This window comes from Salmo trutta, chromosome 15 (assembly GCF_901001165.1).
Source record: "Salmo trutta chromosome 15, fSalTru1.1, whole genome shotgun sequence".
NCBI lineage: Eukaryota > Metazoa > Chordata > Actinopteri > Salmoniformes > Salmonidae > Salmo > Salmo trutta.
In genome coordinates, this window is record NC_042971.1 from 59,320,026 (window position 1) to 59,338,029 (window position 18,004).

At 44.1% G+C, this 18,004-nt stretch overlaps 1 protein-coding gene across 8 annotated transcripts in view; it reads left to right on the top strand.

The window, feature by feature from the left end:
• The window catches only part of sema4d (sema domain, immunoglobulin domain (Ig), transmembrane domain (TM) and short cytoplasmic domain, (semaphorin) 4D), a 94,589-nt gene that overhangs the window by 55,350 nt on the left and 21,235 nt on the right, over positions 1-18,004 (top strand). For all 8 annotated transcript variants that reach the window (XM_029692351.1, XM_029692352.1, XM_029692345.1 and 5 more), the window contains 6 exons: positions 10,992-11,137; positions 11,223-11,285; positions 11,431-11,529; positions 11,910-12,003; positions 12,496-12,612; positions 16,138-16,289. In XM_029692351.1, coding sequence (XP_029548211.1) covers positions 10,992-11,137; positions 11,223-11,285; positions 11,431-11,529; positions 11,910-12,003; positions 12,496-12,612; positions 16,138-16,289 — 671 coding nt within the window. The remainder of the gene's footprint in view (positions 1-10,991; positions 11,138-11,222; positions 11,286-11,430; positions 11,530-11,909; positions 12,004-12,495; positions 12,613-16,137; positions 16,290-18,004) is intronic.

Here is an 18,004-nt window from a genome sequence, read left to right on the forward strand (position 1 = left end):
ACCAGGTAATAACATGGCTATATGTACAGAGAATACCAGGTAATGACATGGCTATATGTACAGAGAATACCAGGTAATGACATGGCTATATGTACAGAGAATACCAGGTAATGACATGGCTATATGTACAGAGAATACCAGGTAATGACATGGCTATATGTATAGAGAATACCAGGTAATGACATGGCTATATATACAGGTAATGGCATGGCTATATATACAGGAAATGACATTGCTATATATACAGGAAATGACATTGCTATATATACAGGAAATACCAGGTAATGGCATGGCTATATATACAGGAAATACCAGGTGACATGACATGGCTATATACACAGGTAATGACATGGCTATATATAGAGGGAATACCAGGTAATGACATGGCTATATATACAGGTAATGACATGGCTATATATACGGGTAATGACATGGCTATATATACAGGGAATACCAGGTAATGACATGGCTATATATACAGGTAATGACATGGCTATATATACAGGGAATACCAGATAATGACATGGCTATATATACAGGTATTGACATGGCTATATATAAAGGGAATATCAGATAATGACATGGCTATATATACAGGTAATGACATGGCTATATATATACAGGTAATGACATGGCTATATATACAGGTAATGACATGGCTATATATACAGGTAATGACATGGCTATATATACAGGTAATGACATGGCTATATATACAGGTAATGACATGGCTATATATACAGGGAATACCAGGTAATGACATGGCTATATATACAGGTAATGACATGGCTATATATACAGGGAATACCAGGTAATGACATGGCTATAAATACAGGTAATGACATGGCTATATATACAGAGAATACCAGGTAATGACATGGCTATATATACAGGGAATACCAGGTAATGACATGGCTATATATACAGGAAATACCAGGTAATGACATGGCTATATATACAGGTAATGACATGGCTATATATACAGGGAATACCAGATAATGACATGGCTATATATACAGGTAATGACATGGCTATATATACAGGGAATACCAGGTAATGACATGGCTATATATACAGGGAATACCAGGTAATGACATGGCTATATATACAGGTAATGACATGGCTATATATACAGGGAATACCAGATAATGACATGGCTATATATACAGGTAATGACATGGCTACATATACAGGTATTGACATGGCTATATATACAGGGAATACCAGGTAATGACATGGCTATATATACAGGTAATGACATGGCTATATATACAGGAAATACCAGGTAATGACATGGCTATATATACAGGTAATGACATGGCTATATATATACAGGTAATGACATGGCTATATATATACAGGTAATGACATGGCTATATATATACAGGTAATGACATGGCTATATATATACAGGTAATGACATGGCTATATATATACAGGTAATGACATGGCTATATATACAGGTAATGACATGGCTATACATACAGGTAATGGCATGGCTATATATACAGGGAATACCAGATAATGACATGGCTATATATACAGGGAATACCAGGTAATGACATGGCTATATATACAGGTAATGACATGGCTATATATACAGGTAATACCAGGTAATGACATGGCTATATATACAGGGAATACCAGGTAATGACATGGCTATATATACAGGTAATACCAGGTAATGACATGGCTATATATACAGGTAATGACATGGCTATATATACAGGTAATACCAGGTAATGACATGGCTATATATACAGGGAATACCAGGTAATGACATGGCTATATATACAGGTATTGACATGGCTATATATACAGGGAATACCAGGTAATGACATGGCTATAAATACAGGTAATGACATGGCTATACATACAGGTAATGGCATGGCTATATATACAGGGAATACCAGATAATGACATGGCTATATATACAGGGAATACCAGGTAATGACATGGCTATATATACAGGTATTGACATGGCTATATATACAGGGAATACCAGGTAATGACATGGCTATATATACAGGTAATGACATGGCTATATATACAGGGAATACCAGGTAATGACATGGCTATATATACAGGTTATACCAGGTAATGACATGGCTATATATACAGGGAATACCAGGTAATGACATGGCTATAAATACAGGTAATGACATGGCTATATATACAGAGAATACCAGGTAATGACATGGCTATACATACAGGTAATGACATGGCTATATATACAGGGAATACCAGGTAATGACATGGCTATATATACAGGTAATGACATGGCTATATATACAGGTAATGACATGGCTATATATACAGGGAATACCAGGTAATGACATGGCTATATATACAGGTAATGACATGGCTATATATACAGGGAATGACATGGCTATATATACAGGTAATGACATGGCTATACATACAGGTAATGACATGGCTATATACAGGGAATACCAGGTAATGACATGGCTATACATACAGGTAATGGCATGGCTATATATACAGGAAATACCAGGTAATGACATGGCTATATATACAGGTAATACCAGGTATTGACATGGCTATATATACAGGTAATGACATGGCTATATATACACAGGTAATGACATGGCTATATATACAGGGAATACCAGGTAATGACATGGCTATATATACAGGAAATACCAGGTATTGACATGGCTATATATACAGGGAATACCAGGTAATGACATGGCTATAAATACAGGTAATGACATGGCTATATATACAGGGAATACCAGGTAATGACATGGCTATATATACAGGTATTGACATGGCTATATATACAGGAAATACCAGGTAATGACATGGCTATATATACAGATAATACCAGGTAATGACGTGGCTCTATATACAGGTAATGGCGTTGCTATATACACAGAGAATACCAGGTAATGACATGGCTATATATACAGGTAATGACATGGCTATATATACAGGTAATAACATGGCTATATATACAGGTAATGACATGGCTATATATACAGGTAATGACATGGCTATATATACAGGAAATACCAGATAATGACATGGCTATATATACAGGTAATGACATGGCTTTATATACAGGGAATACCAGATAATGACATGGCTATATATACAGGTAATACCAGATAATGACATGGCTATATATACAGGTAATGACATGGCTATATATACAGGGAATACCAGGTAATGACATGGCTATATATACAGGTAATGACATGGCTATATATACAGGTATTGACATGGCTATATGTACAGGGAATACCAGGTAATGACATGGCTATATATACAGGTAATGACATGGCTATATATACAGGGAATATCAGGTAATGACATGGCTATATATTCAGTTAATGACATGGCTATATATACAGGGAATACCAGGTAATGACGTGGCTATATATACAGGTAATGACATGGCTATATATACAGGTAATGACATGGCTATATATACAGGTAATGACATGGCTATATATACAGGTATTGACATGGCTATATATACAGGTAATAACATGGCTATATATACAGGGAATACCAGGTAATGACATGGCTATATATACAGGTAATGACATGGCTATATATACAGGTAATAACATGGCTATATATACAGGGAATACCAGGTAATGACATGGCTATATATACAGGGAATACCAGGTAATGACATGGCTATATATACAGGGAATACCAGGTAATGACATGGCTATATATACAGGTAATACCAGGTAATGACATGGCTATATATACAGGTATTGACATGGCTATATATACAGGTAATGACATGGCTATATATACAGGGAATACCAGGTAATGACATGGCTATAAATACAGGTAATGACATGGCTATATATACAGGGAATACCAGGTAATGACATGGCTATACATACAGGTAATGACATGGCTATATATACAGGGAATACCAGGTAATGACATGGTTATATATACAGGTATTGACATGGCTATATATACAGGGAATACCAGGTAATGACATGGCTATATATACAGGTAATGACATGGCTATATATACAGGGAATACCAGGTAATGACATGGCTATATATACAGGGAATACCAGGTAATGACATGGCTATATATACAGGTAATGACATGGCTATATATACAGGTAATGACATGGCTATATATACAGAGAATACCAGGTAATGACATGGCTATATATACAGGTAATGACATGGCTATATATACAGAGAATACCAGGTAATGACGTGGCTATATATACAGGTAATGACATGGCTATATACAGGGAATACCAGGTAATGACATGGCTATATATACAGGAAATACCAGGTAATGACATGGTTATATATACAGGTATTGACATGGCTATATATACAGGGAATACCAGGTAATGACATGGCTATATATACAGGTAATGACATGGCTATATATACAGGGAATACCAGGTAATGACATGGCTATATATACAGGGAATACCAGGTACTGACATGGCTATATATACAGGTAATGACATGGCTATATATACAGGTAATGACATGGCTATATATACAGAGAATACCAGGTAATGACATGGCTATATATACAGGTAATGACATGGCTATATATACAGAGAATACCAGGTAATTACGTGGCTATATATACAGGTAATGACATGGCTATATACAGGGAATACCAGGTAATGACATGGCTATATATACAGGAAATACCAGGTAATGACATGGCTATATATACAGGTAATGACATGGCTATATATACAGGGAGTACCAGGTAATGACATGGCTATATATACAGGTCTTGACATGGCTATATATACATGAAATACCAGGTAATGACATGGCTATATATACAGATAATACCAGGTAATGACGTGGCTATATATACAGGTAATGACGTGGCTATATATACAGGTAATGACGTGGCTATATATACAGGTAATGACGTGGCTATATATACAGGTAATGAAGTTGCTATATATACAGGTAATGGCGTTGCTATATACACAGAGAATACCAGGTAATGACATGGCTATATATACAGGTAATGACATGGCTATATATACAGGGAATACCAGATAATGACATGGCTATATATACAGGTAATACCAGATAATGACATGGCTATATATACAGGTAATGACATGGCTATATATACAGGTAATACCAGGTAATGACATGGCTATATATACAGGTAATACCAGGTAATGACATGGCTATATATACAGGTAATGACATGGCTATATATACAGGTATTGACATGGCTATATATACAGGTAATGGCATGGCTATATATACAGGTAATGACATGGCTATATATATATAGGTATTGACATGGCTATATATACAGGGAATACCAGATAATGACATGGCTATATATACAGGTAATGACATGGCTATATATACAGGTATTGACATGGCTATATATACAGGTAATGACATGGCTATATATACAGGTAATACCAGATAATGACATGGCTATATATACAGGTAATACCAGGTAATGACATGGCTATATATACAGGAAATACCAGATAATGACATGGCTATATATACAGGGAATACCAGATAATGACATGGCTATATATACAGGTAATGACATGGCTATATATACAGGGAATACCAGGTAATGACATGGCTATATATACAGGTATTGACATGGCTATATATACAGGTAATGACATGGCTATATATACAGGTAATGACATGGCTATATATACAGGTATTGGCATGGCTATATATACAGGTAATACCAGGTAATGACATGGCTATATATACAGGTAATGACATGGCTATATATACAGGGAATACCAGGTAATGACATGGCTATATATACAGGAAATGACATGGCTATATATACAGGGAATACCAGATAATGACATGGCTATACATACAGGTAATGACATGGCTATATATACAGGTATTGACATGGCTATATATACAGGTTAAAACATGGCTATATATACAGAGAATACCAGGTAATGACATGGCTATATATACAGGGATTACCAGATAATGACATGGCTATATATACAGGTAATACCAGATAATGACATGGCTATATATACAGGTAATGACATGGCTATATATACAGAGAATAACAGGTAATGCCATGGCTATATATACAGGTAATGACATGGCTATATATACAGGGAATGACAGGGCTATATATACAGGTAACACCAGGTAATGACATGGCTATATATACTGCTCAAAAAAATAAAGGTAACACTAACGTAACACATCCTAGATCTGAATGAAAGAAATAATCTTTTTAAATACTTTTTTCTTTACATAGTTGAATGTGCTGACAACAAAATCACACAAAAATAATCAATGGAAATCCAATTTATCAACCCATGGAGGTCTGGATTTGGAGTCACACTCAAAATTAAAGTGGAAAACCACACTACAGGCTGATCCAACTTTGATGTAATGTCCTTAAAACAAGTCAAAATGAGGCTCAGTAGTGTGTGTGGCCTCCACGTGCCTGTATGACCTCCCTACAACGCCTGGGCATGCTCCTGATGAGGTGGCGGATGGGCTCCTGAGGGATCTCCTCCCAGGAACTGCTGACACACTCCAGCCACATGAGGTCTAGCATTGTCTTGCATTAGAAGGAACCCAGGGCCAACCGCACCAGCATATGGTCTCACAAGGGGTCTGAGGATCTCATCTCGGTACCTAATGGCAGTCAGGCTACCTCTGGCGAGCACATGGAGGGCTGTGCGGCCCCCCCAAAGAAATGCCACCCCACACCATGACTGACCCACCGCCAAACCGGTCATGCTGGAGGATGTTGCAGGCAGCAGAACGTTCTCCACGGCATCTCCAGACTCTGTTACGTCTGTCACGTGCTCAGTGTGAACCTGCTTTCATCTGTGAAGAGCACAGGGCGCCAGTGGCGAATTTGCCAATCTTGGTGTTCTCTGGCAAATGCCAAACGTCCTGCACGGTGTTGGGCTGTAAGCACAACCCCCACCTGTGGACGTCGGGCCCTCATACCGCCCTCACGGAGTCTGTTTCTGACCGTTTGAGCAGACACATGCACATTTGTGGCCTGCTGGAGGTCATTTTGCAGGGCTCTGGCAGTGCTCCTCCTGCTCCTCCTTGCACAAAAGCGGAGGTAGCGGTCCTGCTGCTGGGTTGTTGCCCTCCTACGGCCTCCTCCACGTCTCCTGATGTACTGGCCTGTCTCCTGGTAGCGCCTCCATGCTCTTGACACTACGCTGACAGACACAGCAAACCTTCTTGCCACAGCTCGCATTGATGTGCCATCCTGGATGAGCTGCACTACCTGAGCCACTTGTGTGGGTTGTAGACTCCGTCTCATGCTACCACTAGAGTGAAAGCACCGCCAGCATTCAAAAGTGACCAAAACATCAGCCAGGAAGCATAGGAACTGAGAAGTGGTCTGTGGTCACCACCTGTAGAACCACTCCTTTATTGGGGGTGTCTTGCTAATTGCCTATAATTTCCACCTGTTGTCTATTCCATTTGCACAACAGCATGTGAAATTTGTCAATCAGTGTTGCTTCCTAAGTGGACAGTTTGATTTCACAGAAGTGTGATTGACTTGGAGTTACATTGTGTTGTTTGTGTTCCCTTTATTTTTTTGAGCAGTGTGTGTATGTATGCATGCATGCATATACAGTCGTATGAAAAAGTTTGGGCACCCTTGACAATTTCCATGATTTCCATTTATAAATTATTTGGTGTTTGGATCAGCAATTTCATTTTGATCTATCAAGTAACTGATGGACACAGTAATATTTCAGTAGTCAAATGAGGTTTATTGGATTAACAGAAAATGTGCAATATGCATCAAAACAAAATTAGACAGGTGCATAAATTTGGGCACCCCAATAGAAAAATCACATCAATATTTAGTAGAGCCTCCTTTTGCTAAAATAACAGCCTCTAGATGCTTCCTATAGCCTCTAATGAGTGTCTGGATTCTGGATGAAGGTATTTTGGACCATTCCTCCTTACAAAACATCTCCAGTTAGGTTTGAAGGTTGCCAAGCATGGACAGCCCGCTTCAAATCATCCCACAGATTCTCAATGATATTCAGGTCTGGGGACTGGGATGGCCATTCCAGAACATTGTACTTGTTCCTCTGCATAAATGCCCGGTAGATTTTGAGCAGTGTTTTGGGTCGTTGTCTTGTTGAAATATCCAGCCCCGGCGTAACTTCAACTTTGTGACTGATTCTTCAACATTATTCACAAGAATCTGCTGATATTGAATCCATACGACCCTCAACTCTAACAAGATTCCCAGTACCGGCACTAGCCACACAGCCCCACAGCATGATGGAACCCCCACCAAATTTTACTGTGGGTAGCAAGTGTTTTTCTTGGAACGCTGTGTTCTTTTGCCACCATGCATAACGTCCCTTGTTATGACCAAATAACTCAATCTTTGTTTCATCAGTCCGCAGCACCTTATTCCAAAATGAAGCTGGCTTGTCCAAATGTACGTTTGCATACCTCAAGCGACTTGTGGCGTGTGCAGAAAAGGCTTCTTCCGCATCACTCTCCCATACAGCTTCTCCTTGTACAGCTTCTCTTTGGAGGTGGTCTGTGGGCTGTTTTTGACCGTTCTCACCGTCCTTCGCCTTTGCCTCTCCGATATTTTAGTTGGCCTGCCACTTCTGGCCTTAACAAGAACTGTGCCTGTGGTCTTCCATTTCCTCACTATGTTCCTCACAGTGGACACTGACAGCTTACATCTCTGCGATAGCTTTTTGTAGCCTTCCTCTAAACCATAATGTTGAACAATCTTTGTTTTCAGGTCATTTGAGAGTTGTTTTGAGGCCCCCATGTTGCCACTCTTCAGAGGAGAGTCAAAGAGAACAACAACTTGCAATTGGCCACCTTAAATACCTTTCCTCATGATTGGATGCACTTGTCTATGAAGTTCAAGTCTTAATGAGCTCACCAAACCAATTGTGTGTTCCAATTAATCAGTGCTAAGTAGTTACAGGTATTCAAATCAACAGAATGACAAGGGTGCCCAAATTTTTGCATAGCCTACTTTTCACATCTGATTTAATTTCATACAACGTAATATTGCTACACTAAAAATCTTCGTCTGGACAATACCCCAGTACTCAGCTTTTATTAGAAAATGAATGGCATGCCACTGTGATCATTTTCTGTGACGACAGAGAAAATTATTATGCAGCCTCAGAGGGGTGCCCAAACTTTTTCATACGACTATATACATACATACATACATACATACATACATACATACATACATACATACATACATACATACATACATACATACATACATACATACATACATACATACATGGAGGGCCAGGTAATGACGGGGCTATATATATATATACATACATACATACATACATACATACACACACACACACACACACACACACACACACACACACACACACACACACACACACACAGGGAGTACCAGTACCGAGTCGATGTGCAGGGGTAACGTAATTGAGGTAGCTATGTACATACAGGTAGGGATAACATGACTAGGCAACATTATAGATAATAGACAGTAGCAGCTGTGTGTGTGCGCAAGAAAGGGTCAGTCCTCGTCCGAGTAGCCATTTGATTAGCTGTTTAGAAAGGGTCAGTCCTCGTACGACTAGCCATTTGATTAGCTGTTTAGAAAGGGTCAGTCCTCGTACGACTAGCCATTTGATTAGCTGTTTAGAAAGGGTCAGTCCTCGTACGGCTAGCCATTTGATTAGCTGTTTAGAAAGGGTCAGTCCTCGTACGACTAGCCATTTGATTAGCTGTTAGAAAGGGTCAGTCCTCGTACGACTAGCCATTTGATTAGCTGTTTAGAAAGGGTCAGTCCTCGTACGACTAGCCATTTGATTAGCTGTTTAGAAAGGGTCAGTCCTCGTACGACTAGCCATTTGATTAGCTGTTAGAAAGGGTCAGTCCTCGTACGACTAGCCATTTGATTAGCTGTTTAGAAAGGGTCAGTCCTCGTACGACTAGCCATTTGATTAGCTGTTTAGAAAGGGTCAGTCCTCGTACGACTAGCCATTTGATTAGCTGTTTAGAAAGGGTCAGTCCTCGTACGACTAGCCATTTGATTAGCTGTTTAGCGCTCTTGTTATCAGCGATCTTGTTATCAGTCTGATGGCTTGTTGGTTCCAAACTTGGTGCACTGGTACAGGCTATGGGTGGATGAAGTCTTTGACAATTTTCTGGGCCTTCGTCTGACACCGCCTGCTATAAAGAGGTCCTGGATGGCAGTGGGCCATACTTCCCACCCTCTGTAGCCCCTTGCAGTTGCCGTACCAAGCGTTGACGCAGCCAGTCAAGATGCTCTCGTTGGTGCAGCTGTATAACTTTTTTTTGAGGATCTGAGGTCCCATGGCAAATCTTTTCAGCCTCCTCAAGGGGAAGAGGGGCTGTGGTGCCCTCTTCACTAATGTGTTGGTGTGTTTGGATCATCATAGATCTATAGTGATGTGGACACCGATGAACTTGAAGCTCTTGAGTAACTAATTATGTCATGGCTCAATGCAATAAATTGATACTCACTCCAAACAAAATGGATCCCTTCCCTCCAGCCAGTCAGTGTTGTCTTTCAGCGTCTGAGAGAGAGTTTCTGCCCGGGCAGGTGGCTGGAAACCTGTGCCCTCTCACACCTGTTGTTGGCGCTGCCAGACACTCAACCTAATGCAAACTACTGCCAGCTTCCCCATCAATCACTACACTCACACAAAGAATTCTGAGGAGCCATAATGATAGGCACTCGCAGAGATGCACAAAGGAGACTGGTTTATATCCCCTAAACAGATCTAGACTGGACTGGCCCGTTATTATGTCTGAGAGGAACACTGGGACTATGTATCCTGCACTGTGGAAATTGTAGATAAGCAATAAGGAAATCATGAGTTGCTTTTTTTTTCAGTAACTTTGGGAAATTGCTTGACTTGACTTTTAACCTAGACTCAGTCATGTGTGTTGGCATTGGACAATGTTTCAAATCTGTGTGTCTTGTTTATCAACAGAGCTCAAGTTGGTGGAGTTTTCTGAACCCGGCATCTTCAACTATTCCACTCTGTTGTTGAGTGAGGATAAGGATGTGCTGTACGTGGGAGCGAGGGAGGCCATCTTTGAACTCCGCATGACCAATGTGTCAATCAAGAACAACAAGGTACAGAAAGGTTTTAGCATTTCAAAAGGTTTAAACTTTAAAGTTTGCCTTTTGATAATTGTTCTATTTGAATGGTTCCCTGCAGGTTCAATGGAAGGTCCCTGAAAACCACATGACGATGTGCATCGTAAAAGGAAAATCTAAAGAGGTATGTCTGCTATTCCATCAAACGCCTGACTTCTGATCTGTGCGAAAGGAAGCCATGCCTCTGCTCTCCAGTACCTCCATTTTGTTTTTCTTTGGGTTATCTCTGTCAGCCAGGTGTAAATGTGTCTTTGTGATGCGTTTTACAGACAGACTGTCTAAACTACATCCGGGTGTTACAAGTGTTGGATGACAAGCGACTGTATGTCTGTGGGACACATGCCTTTCAGCCTGTCTGTCACTACCTGGTAAGTCAATCAAATGTATTTATAAAGCCCTTCTTACATCAGCTGATGTCACGAAGTGCTGTACAGAAACCCAGCCTAAAACCCCAAACAGCGCATATATTTATTTATTTATTTATTTTGGCACCTGGTCAATCCAGGGATTTGAACTAGCGACCTTTCGTCCCAAAGCTCTTAACCACTAGGCTACCTGCCACCTCTGGATCACTGGTGACAGCCACCTCTTTATTTTATTATGCCTTTTATTTTATTTTGAGGTAAAAATGAAAGAATTGAATTGATTTTAGTGTCTTTTAATGTCCACGCCGTGTTAAAATTCAACTTTTACTTCACAGGAAGTAGTAATCATTACTGTGTAATAATCATAATTGTGCTCTCCTCAGTCCCTAAAGGATTTTAGTCTGGAGGGTCCAGCAGAGGACGGGAGAGGGAAGTGTTCCTTTGACCCATCTCAGAGCTTCACAACGGTCATGGTTGGTAAGTAGACCCAGAATTCATCAGTAGTAGACCCAGAATTCATCAGTAGTAGACCCAGAATTCATCAGTAGCAGACCCAGAATTCATCAGTAGCAGACCCAGAATTCATCAGTAGCAGACCCAGAATTCATCAGTAGCAGACCCAGAATTCATCAGTAGCAGACCCAGAATTCATCAGTAGCAGACCCAGAATTCATCAGTAGCAGACCCAGAATTCATCAGTAGTAGACCCAGAATTCATCAGTAGTAGACCCAGAATTCATCAGTAGTAGACCCAGAATTCATCAGTAGTAGACCCAGATTTCATCAGTAGTAGACCCAGATTTCATCAACTGCTTTTTTGGTACACAGCCCTAAATACATCATTATCCTGATGATACTATTTAGAGGTATTTAGGCCTGAAAAACAACCGAACCTGGTTTAGAGAGAAAGAAAAAAAATCTTTATTATAGCTACATCTCATGTGTTTTCTTTCCTGTCTTTCTTTTTAGATGGAGAACTTTACTCTGGAACATCGTATAACTTCTTAGGAAGTGAGCCGATCATCTCCAGATATTCTCTTTCCCAGAGTCTGTTGCGGACAGAGTATTCAACATCTTGGCTGAACGGTAAGGGTGTGATACCTGCTCCTCTCCAAATAAGGAATTGACTGAATCATTGTTACTACGCTTTAACCCTTTACACTCGTACCTGTATACGGGTTGAAAATGGCAGATTTGGACACTGATAAGCACTTAAATTGGAACGTAGTGGCTGTACAGTAACATGCAATAAATGAGGTCAGAGTTCAGGCTCTGCACTTCACAGTACTGTATGGGTTTTGACTGAAATCCGTTCAGCACCGCACGCAACAAGAAGTTGCCCTCATCCATCCTGCTAATTGGGTAACTTTTGCACATTTTTGGTTGTCTCGAGTGAGGGAAAAGCTGTAAATGAAAAGGACTCTTATGTATTTTGAAAGATGAGACGTTGAGGATTATAATAAATACAGCTTTGACGTCATACAAGCAACTCAAACACCTGTGAGTCCAAATATGCACTTTACATTTCCATATCATAACACTGATGTCATATGATGGAACAGTTACAAGACGACATGGCGTCATACTCTGGGTTGTTCTGAACAGAATGAGCCTATTTGTTTGTCTGTTGTGAAGAACATTTTCAGCTGAACACACACCTGAATGCACTCATGACTCCTTTCTATCCGCGCCAAAATTACAATCTGTTTTTCTGAATTGCCTCGTGAAAGCCTAAAGGATTGTATTTTATAACTTAGCTAGTCAAGTTGGCAATAGAACAAGCTTTCAAATGGTCCACCTGACCCAGATGGGGATTTATAATGGGGCATTTTTGGACTGCGTAAAACAGTAATTGTGTGATGGTGGGGGCGCGGAGTTGTTCCAAACAACTGCATGTGTGCTAGAGTCGGTTCCTGGACGGCACAGCTAGGAGAGAAAAAACGTACAGCTGAAGACTCTTCTTTGAGTCATAAAAGTGCATTGAAAGCACATTTTGGAGAGGTGTGTGTGTGTGTGTGTGTCCTCTCACTCAAACCCTTGTCATTTTTTTGGGGGGGGGGGGGGTCTTGTGTTGCACCTACCCAACATTTTCCAGGAATATTCTTATGTTACTGAATGTATCCAGAGTATTTTCAGAGTCTGTTATCCACAAATGCAGCTAAAAGTACAGGAAATGTAAAATGCACATAAAATCAACATCGTAATGTTTGGATTCAGTCTTGTCAGGTGAACTGTTGTCCTCAACTTTAGTCTAATCATTGTCCCATAATCTCCAAACTGTTCCCTTTCTATTGCTACCATGGTTATGCATATGCTTTTCATATTTCTTCTGTGAGAGACGTGTCTGTTTAGCCCTGCCCATATAGGCCAATTCCCACAAGTGTAAAGGATTTTAAAGAGCTGATATCAAAGATCCTCTAAAAAGTACCAGCTGATCAACCTTCATGTTTTCCTCACTCTGTTCAATATACAGACAAATCTGGTGGCGAAAGAAACGCACACGTGTTTAGGAGAGGTGCTGGCTAGCGGAGTAGAACACGTGTTTAGGAGAGGTGCTGGCTAGCAGAGTAGAACACCTGTTTAGGAGAGGTGCTGGCTAGCAGAGTAGAACACCTGTTTAGGAGAGGTGCTGGCTAGAGGAGTAGAACACCTGTTTAGGAGAGGTGCTGGCTAGCGGAGTAGAACACCTGTTTAGGAGAGGTGCTGGCTAGCGGAGTAGAACACGTGTTTAGGAGAGGTGCTGGCTAGCGGAGTAGAACACCTGTTTAGGAGAGGTGCTGGCTAGCGGAGTAGAACACCTGTTTAGGAGAGGTGCTGGCTAGCAGAGTAGAACACCTGTTTAGGAGAGGTGCTGGCTAGCAGAGTAGAACACCTGTTTAGGAGAGGTGCTGGCTAGCAGAGTAGAACACCTGTTTAGGAGAGGTGCTGGCTAGCAGAGTAGAACACCTGTTTAGGAGAGGTGCTGGCTAGCAGAGTAGAACACCTGTTTAGGAGAGGTGCTGGCTAGCGGAGTAGAACACCTGTTTAGGAGAGGTGCTGGCTAGCAGAGTAGAACACCTGTTTAGGAGAGGTGCTGGCTAGCGGAGTAGAACACCTGTTTAGGAGAGGTGCTGGCTAGCAGAGTAGAACACGTGTTTAGGAGAGGTGCTGGCTAGCGGAGTAGAACACCTGTTTAGGAGAGGTGCTGGCTAGAGGAGTAGAACACCTGTTTAGGAGAGGTGCTGGCTAGCAGAGTAGAACACGTGTTTAGGAGAGGTGCTGGCTAGCAGAGTAGAACACGTGTTTAGGAGAGGTGCTGGCTAGCAGAGTAGAACACCTGTTTAGGAGAGGTGCTGGCTAGAGGAGTAGAACACCTGTTTAGGAGAGGTGCTGGCTAGCGGAGTAGAACACGTGTTTAGAAGAGGTGCTGGCTAGCGGAGTAGAACACGTGTTTAGGAGAGGTGCTGGCTAGCAGAGTAGAACACCTGTTTAGGAGAGGTGCTGGCTAGCAGAGTAGAACACGTGTTTAGGAGAGGTGCTGGCTAGCAGAGTAGAACACGTGTTTAGGAGAGGTGCTGGCTAGCAGAGTAGAACACGTGTTTAGGAGAGGTGCTGGCTAGAGGAGTAGAACACCTGTTTAGGAGAGGTGCTGGCTAGCAGAGTAGAACACCTGTTTAGGAGAGGTGCTGGCTAGCGGAGTAGAACACCTGTTTAGGAGAGGTGCTGGCTAGCAGAGTAGAACACCTGTTTAGGTGAGGTGCTGGCTAGAGGAGTAGAACACCTGTTTAGGAGAGGTGCTGGCTAGAGGAGTAGAACACCTGTTTAGGAGAGGTGCTGGCTAGCAGAGTAGAACACCTGTTTAGGAGAGGTGCTGGCTAGCAGAGTAGAACACGTGTTTAGGAGAGGTGCTGGCTAGAGGAGTAGAACACCTGTTTAGGAGAGGTGCTGGCTAGCAGAGTAGAACACCTGTTTAGGAGAGGTGCTGGCTAGCGGAGTAGAACACCTGTTTAGGAGAGGTGCTGGCTAGCAGAGTAGAACACGTGTTTAGAAGAGGTGCTGGCTAGCGGAGTAGAACACCTGTTTAGGAGAGGTGCTGGCTAGCAGAGTAGAATACGTGTTTAGGAGAGGTGCTGGCTAGCAGAGTAGAACACCTGTTTAGGAGAGGTGCTGGCTAGCAGAGTAGAACACGTGTTTAGGAGAGGTGCTGGCTAGCAGAGTAGAACACCTGTTTAGGAGAGGTGCTGGCTAGAGGAGTAGAACACCTGTTTAGGAGAGGTGCTGGCTAGCAGAGTAGAACACCTGTTTAGGAGAGGTGCTGGCTAGCAGAGTAGAACACCTGTTTAGGAGAGGTGCTGGCTAGCGGAGTAGAACACCTGTTTAGGAGAGGTGCTGGCTAGCAGAGTAGAACACCTGTTTAGGTGAGGTGCTGGCTAGAGGAGTAGAACACCTGTTTAGGAGAGGTGCTGGCTAGAGGAGTAGAACACCTGTTTAGGAGAGGTGCTGGCTAGCAGAGTAGAACACCTGTTTAGGAGAGGTGCTGGCTAGCAGAGTAGAACACGTGTGTGGTTCTCTTTTTCAATATGCAGAGAAACCATTTATTTACCACTGACATGAATATCTCTCGCCCCATAGAACCCAGTTTTGTTTTTGCTGATGTCATCAGAGAGGGGAAGAACAGTGCAGATGGCGAGGACGATAAGATCTACTACTTCTTCACTGAGGTGTCTGTGGAGTACGAGTTCTTTGGCAAGCTGCTCATCCCCAGGATAGCACGCGTCTGTAAGGTCAGGACACGTCAGCGCAACGGCTAACCATCTGTCACTGGCACTACCACGCCGTTCTCTACCTCACTGTGCTCCCCCTCGCTCTTCCCCTCCCTCCTTCCCCCTCGCTCTTCCCCTCCCTCCCCCTCGCTCCTCTCCCCCCTCCCTCCCTCTCGCTCCTCTCCCCCCTCCTTCCCCCTCGCTCTTCCCCTCCCTCCTTCCCTCTCACTCTCCCCCCTCCCTCCCTCTCGCTCGCTCTCCCCTCTCGCTCCTCTCCCCTCTCCCTCCCTCTCGCTCCTCTTCCCCTCCCTCCTTCCCCCTCGCTCTTCCCCTCCCTCCTTCCCCCTCGCTCTTCCCCCCCTTCCCCCTCGCTCCTCTCCCCCCTCCCTCCCTCTCGCTCCTCTCCCCCCTCCCTCCCTCTCGCTCCTCTCCCCCCTCCCTCCCTCTCGCTCCTCTCCCCCCTCCCTCCCTCTCGCTCCTCTCCCCCCTCCCTCCCCCTCGCTCCTCTCCCCCCTCCCCCTCGCTCCTCTCCCCCCTCCCTCTCGCTCCTCTCCCCCCTCCCTCCCTCTTGCTCCTCTGCCCCCTCCCTCCCTCTTGCTCCTCTGCCCCCTCCCTCCCTCTTGCTCCTCTGCCCCCTCCCTCCCTCTTGCTCCTCTGCCCCCTCCCTCCCTCTCGCTCCTCTGCCCCCTCCCTCCCTCTCGCTCCTCTCCCCCCTCCCTCCCTCTCGCTCCTCTCCCCCCTCCCTCCCTCTCGCTCCTCTCCCCCCTCCCTCCCTCTCGCTCCTCTCCCCCCTCCCTCCCTCCCTCTTGCTCCTCTCCCCCCTCCCTCCCTCCCTCTTGCTCCTCTCCCCCCTCCCTCCCTCCCTCTTGCTCCTCTCCCCCCTCCCTCCCTCCCTCTTGCTCCTCTCCCCCCTCCCTCCCTCCCTCTTGCTCCTCTCCCCCCTCCCTCCCTTCCTCTTGCTCCTCGCCCCCCTCCCTCCCTCTTGCTCCTCGCCCCCCTCCCTCCCTCTTGCTCCTCACCCCCTCCCCCTCCCTCGCTCTCCCCTCCCTCGCGCTCGCTCTCCCTCTCCCTCGCGCTCGCTCTCCCTCTCCCTCGCGCTCTTTCCCTCTCGCTCTTTCCCTCTCACTCTCCCCCCTCCCTCCCTCTCGCTCCTCTCCCCCCTCCCTCTCGCTCCTCGCCCCCCTCCCTCCCTCTTGCTCCTCGCCCCCCTCCCTCCCTCTTGCTCCTCGCCCCCCCTCGCTCTCCCCTCCCTCTCCTCGCCCCCCCTCGCTCTCCCCTCCCTCTCCCTCGCTCTCGCTCTCCCTCTCCCCCCCGTCTCCCCTCTCTCTCACTCTCTCCCCTCTCTCTCACTCTCTCCCCTCTCTCTCTCTCCCCTCTCTCTCTCTCTCCCCTCTCTCTCTCTCTCTCACTCTCTCCCCTCTCTCTCACACTCTCCTCTCTCTCTCTCTCTCCCCGCGCTCTCTCCCCTCTCTCTCACTCTCTCCCCTCTCTCTCACTCTCTCCCCTCTCTCTCACTCTCTCCCCTCTCTCTCACACTCTCCTCTCTCTCTCTCTCTCCCCGCGCTCTCTCCCCTCTCTCTCACTCTCTCTCCCCTCTCTCTCACTCTCTCCCCTCTCTCTCACTCTCTCCCCTCTCACTCTCTCCACTTTCTCTCTCTCCCCTCTCTCTCGCTCTCTCTCCTCTCTCTCTCGCGCTCTCTCACTCTCTCCCCTCTCTCACTCTCTCCCCTCTCTCA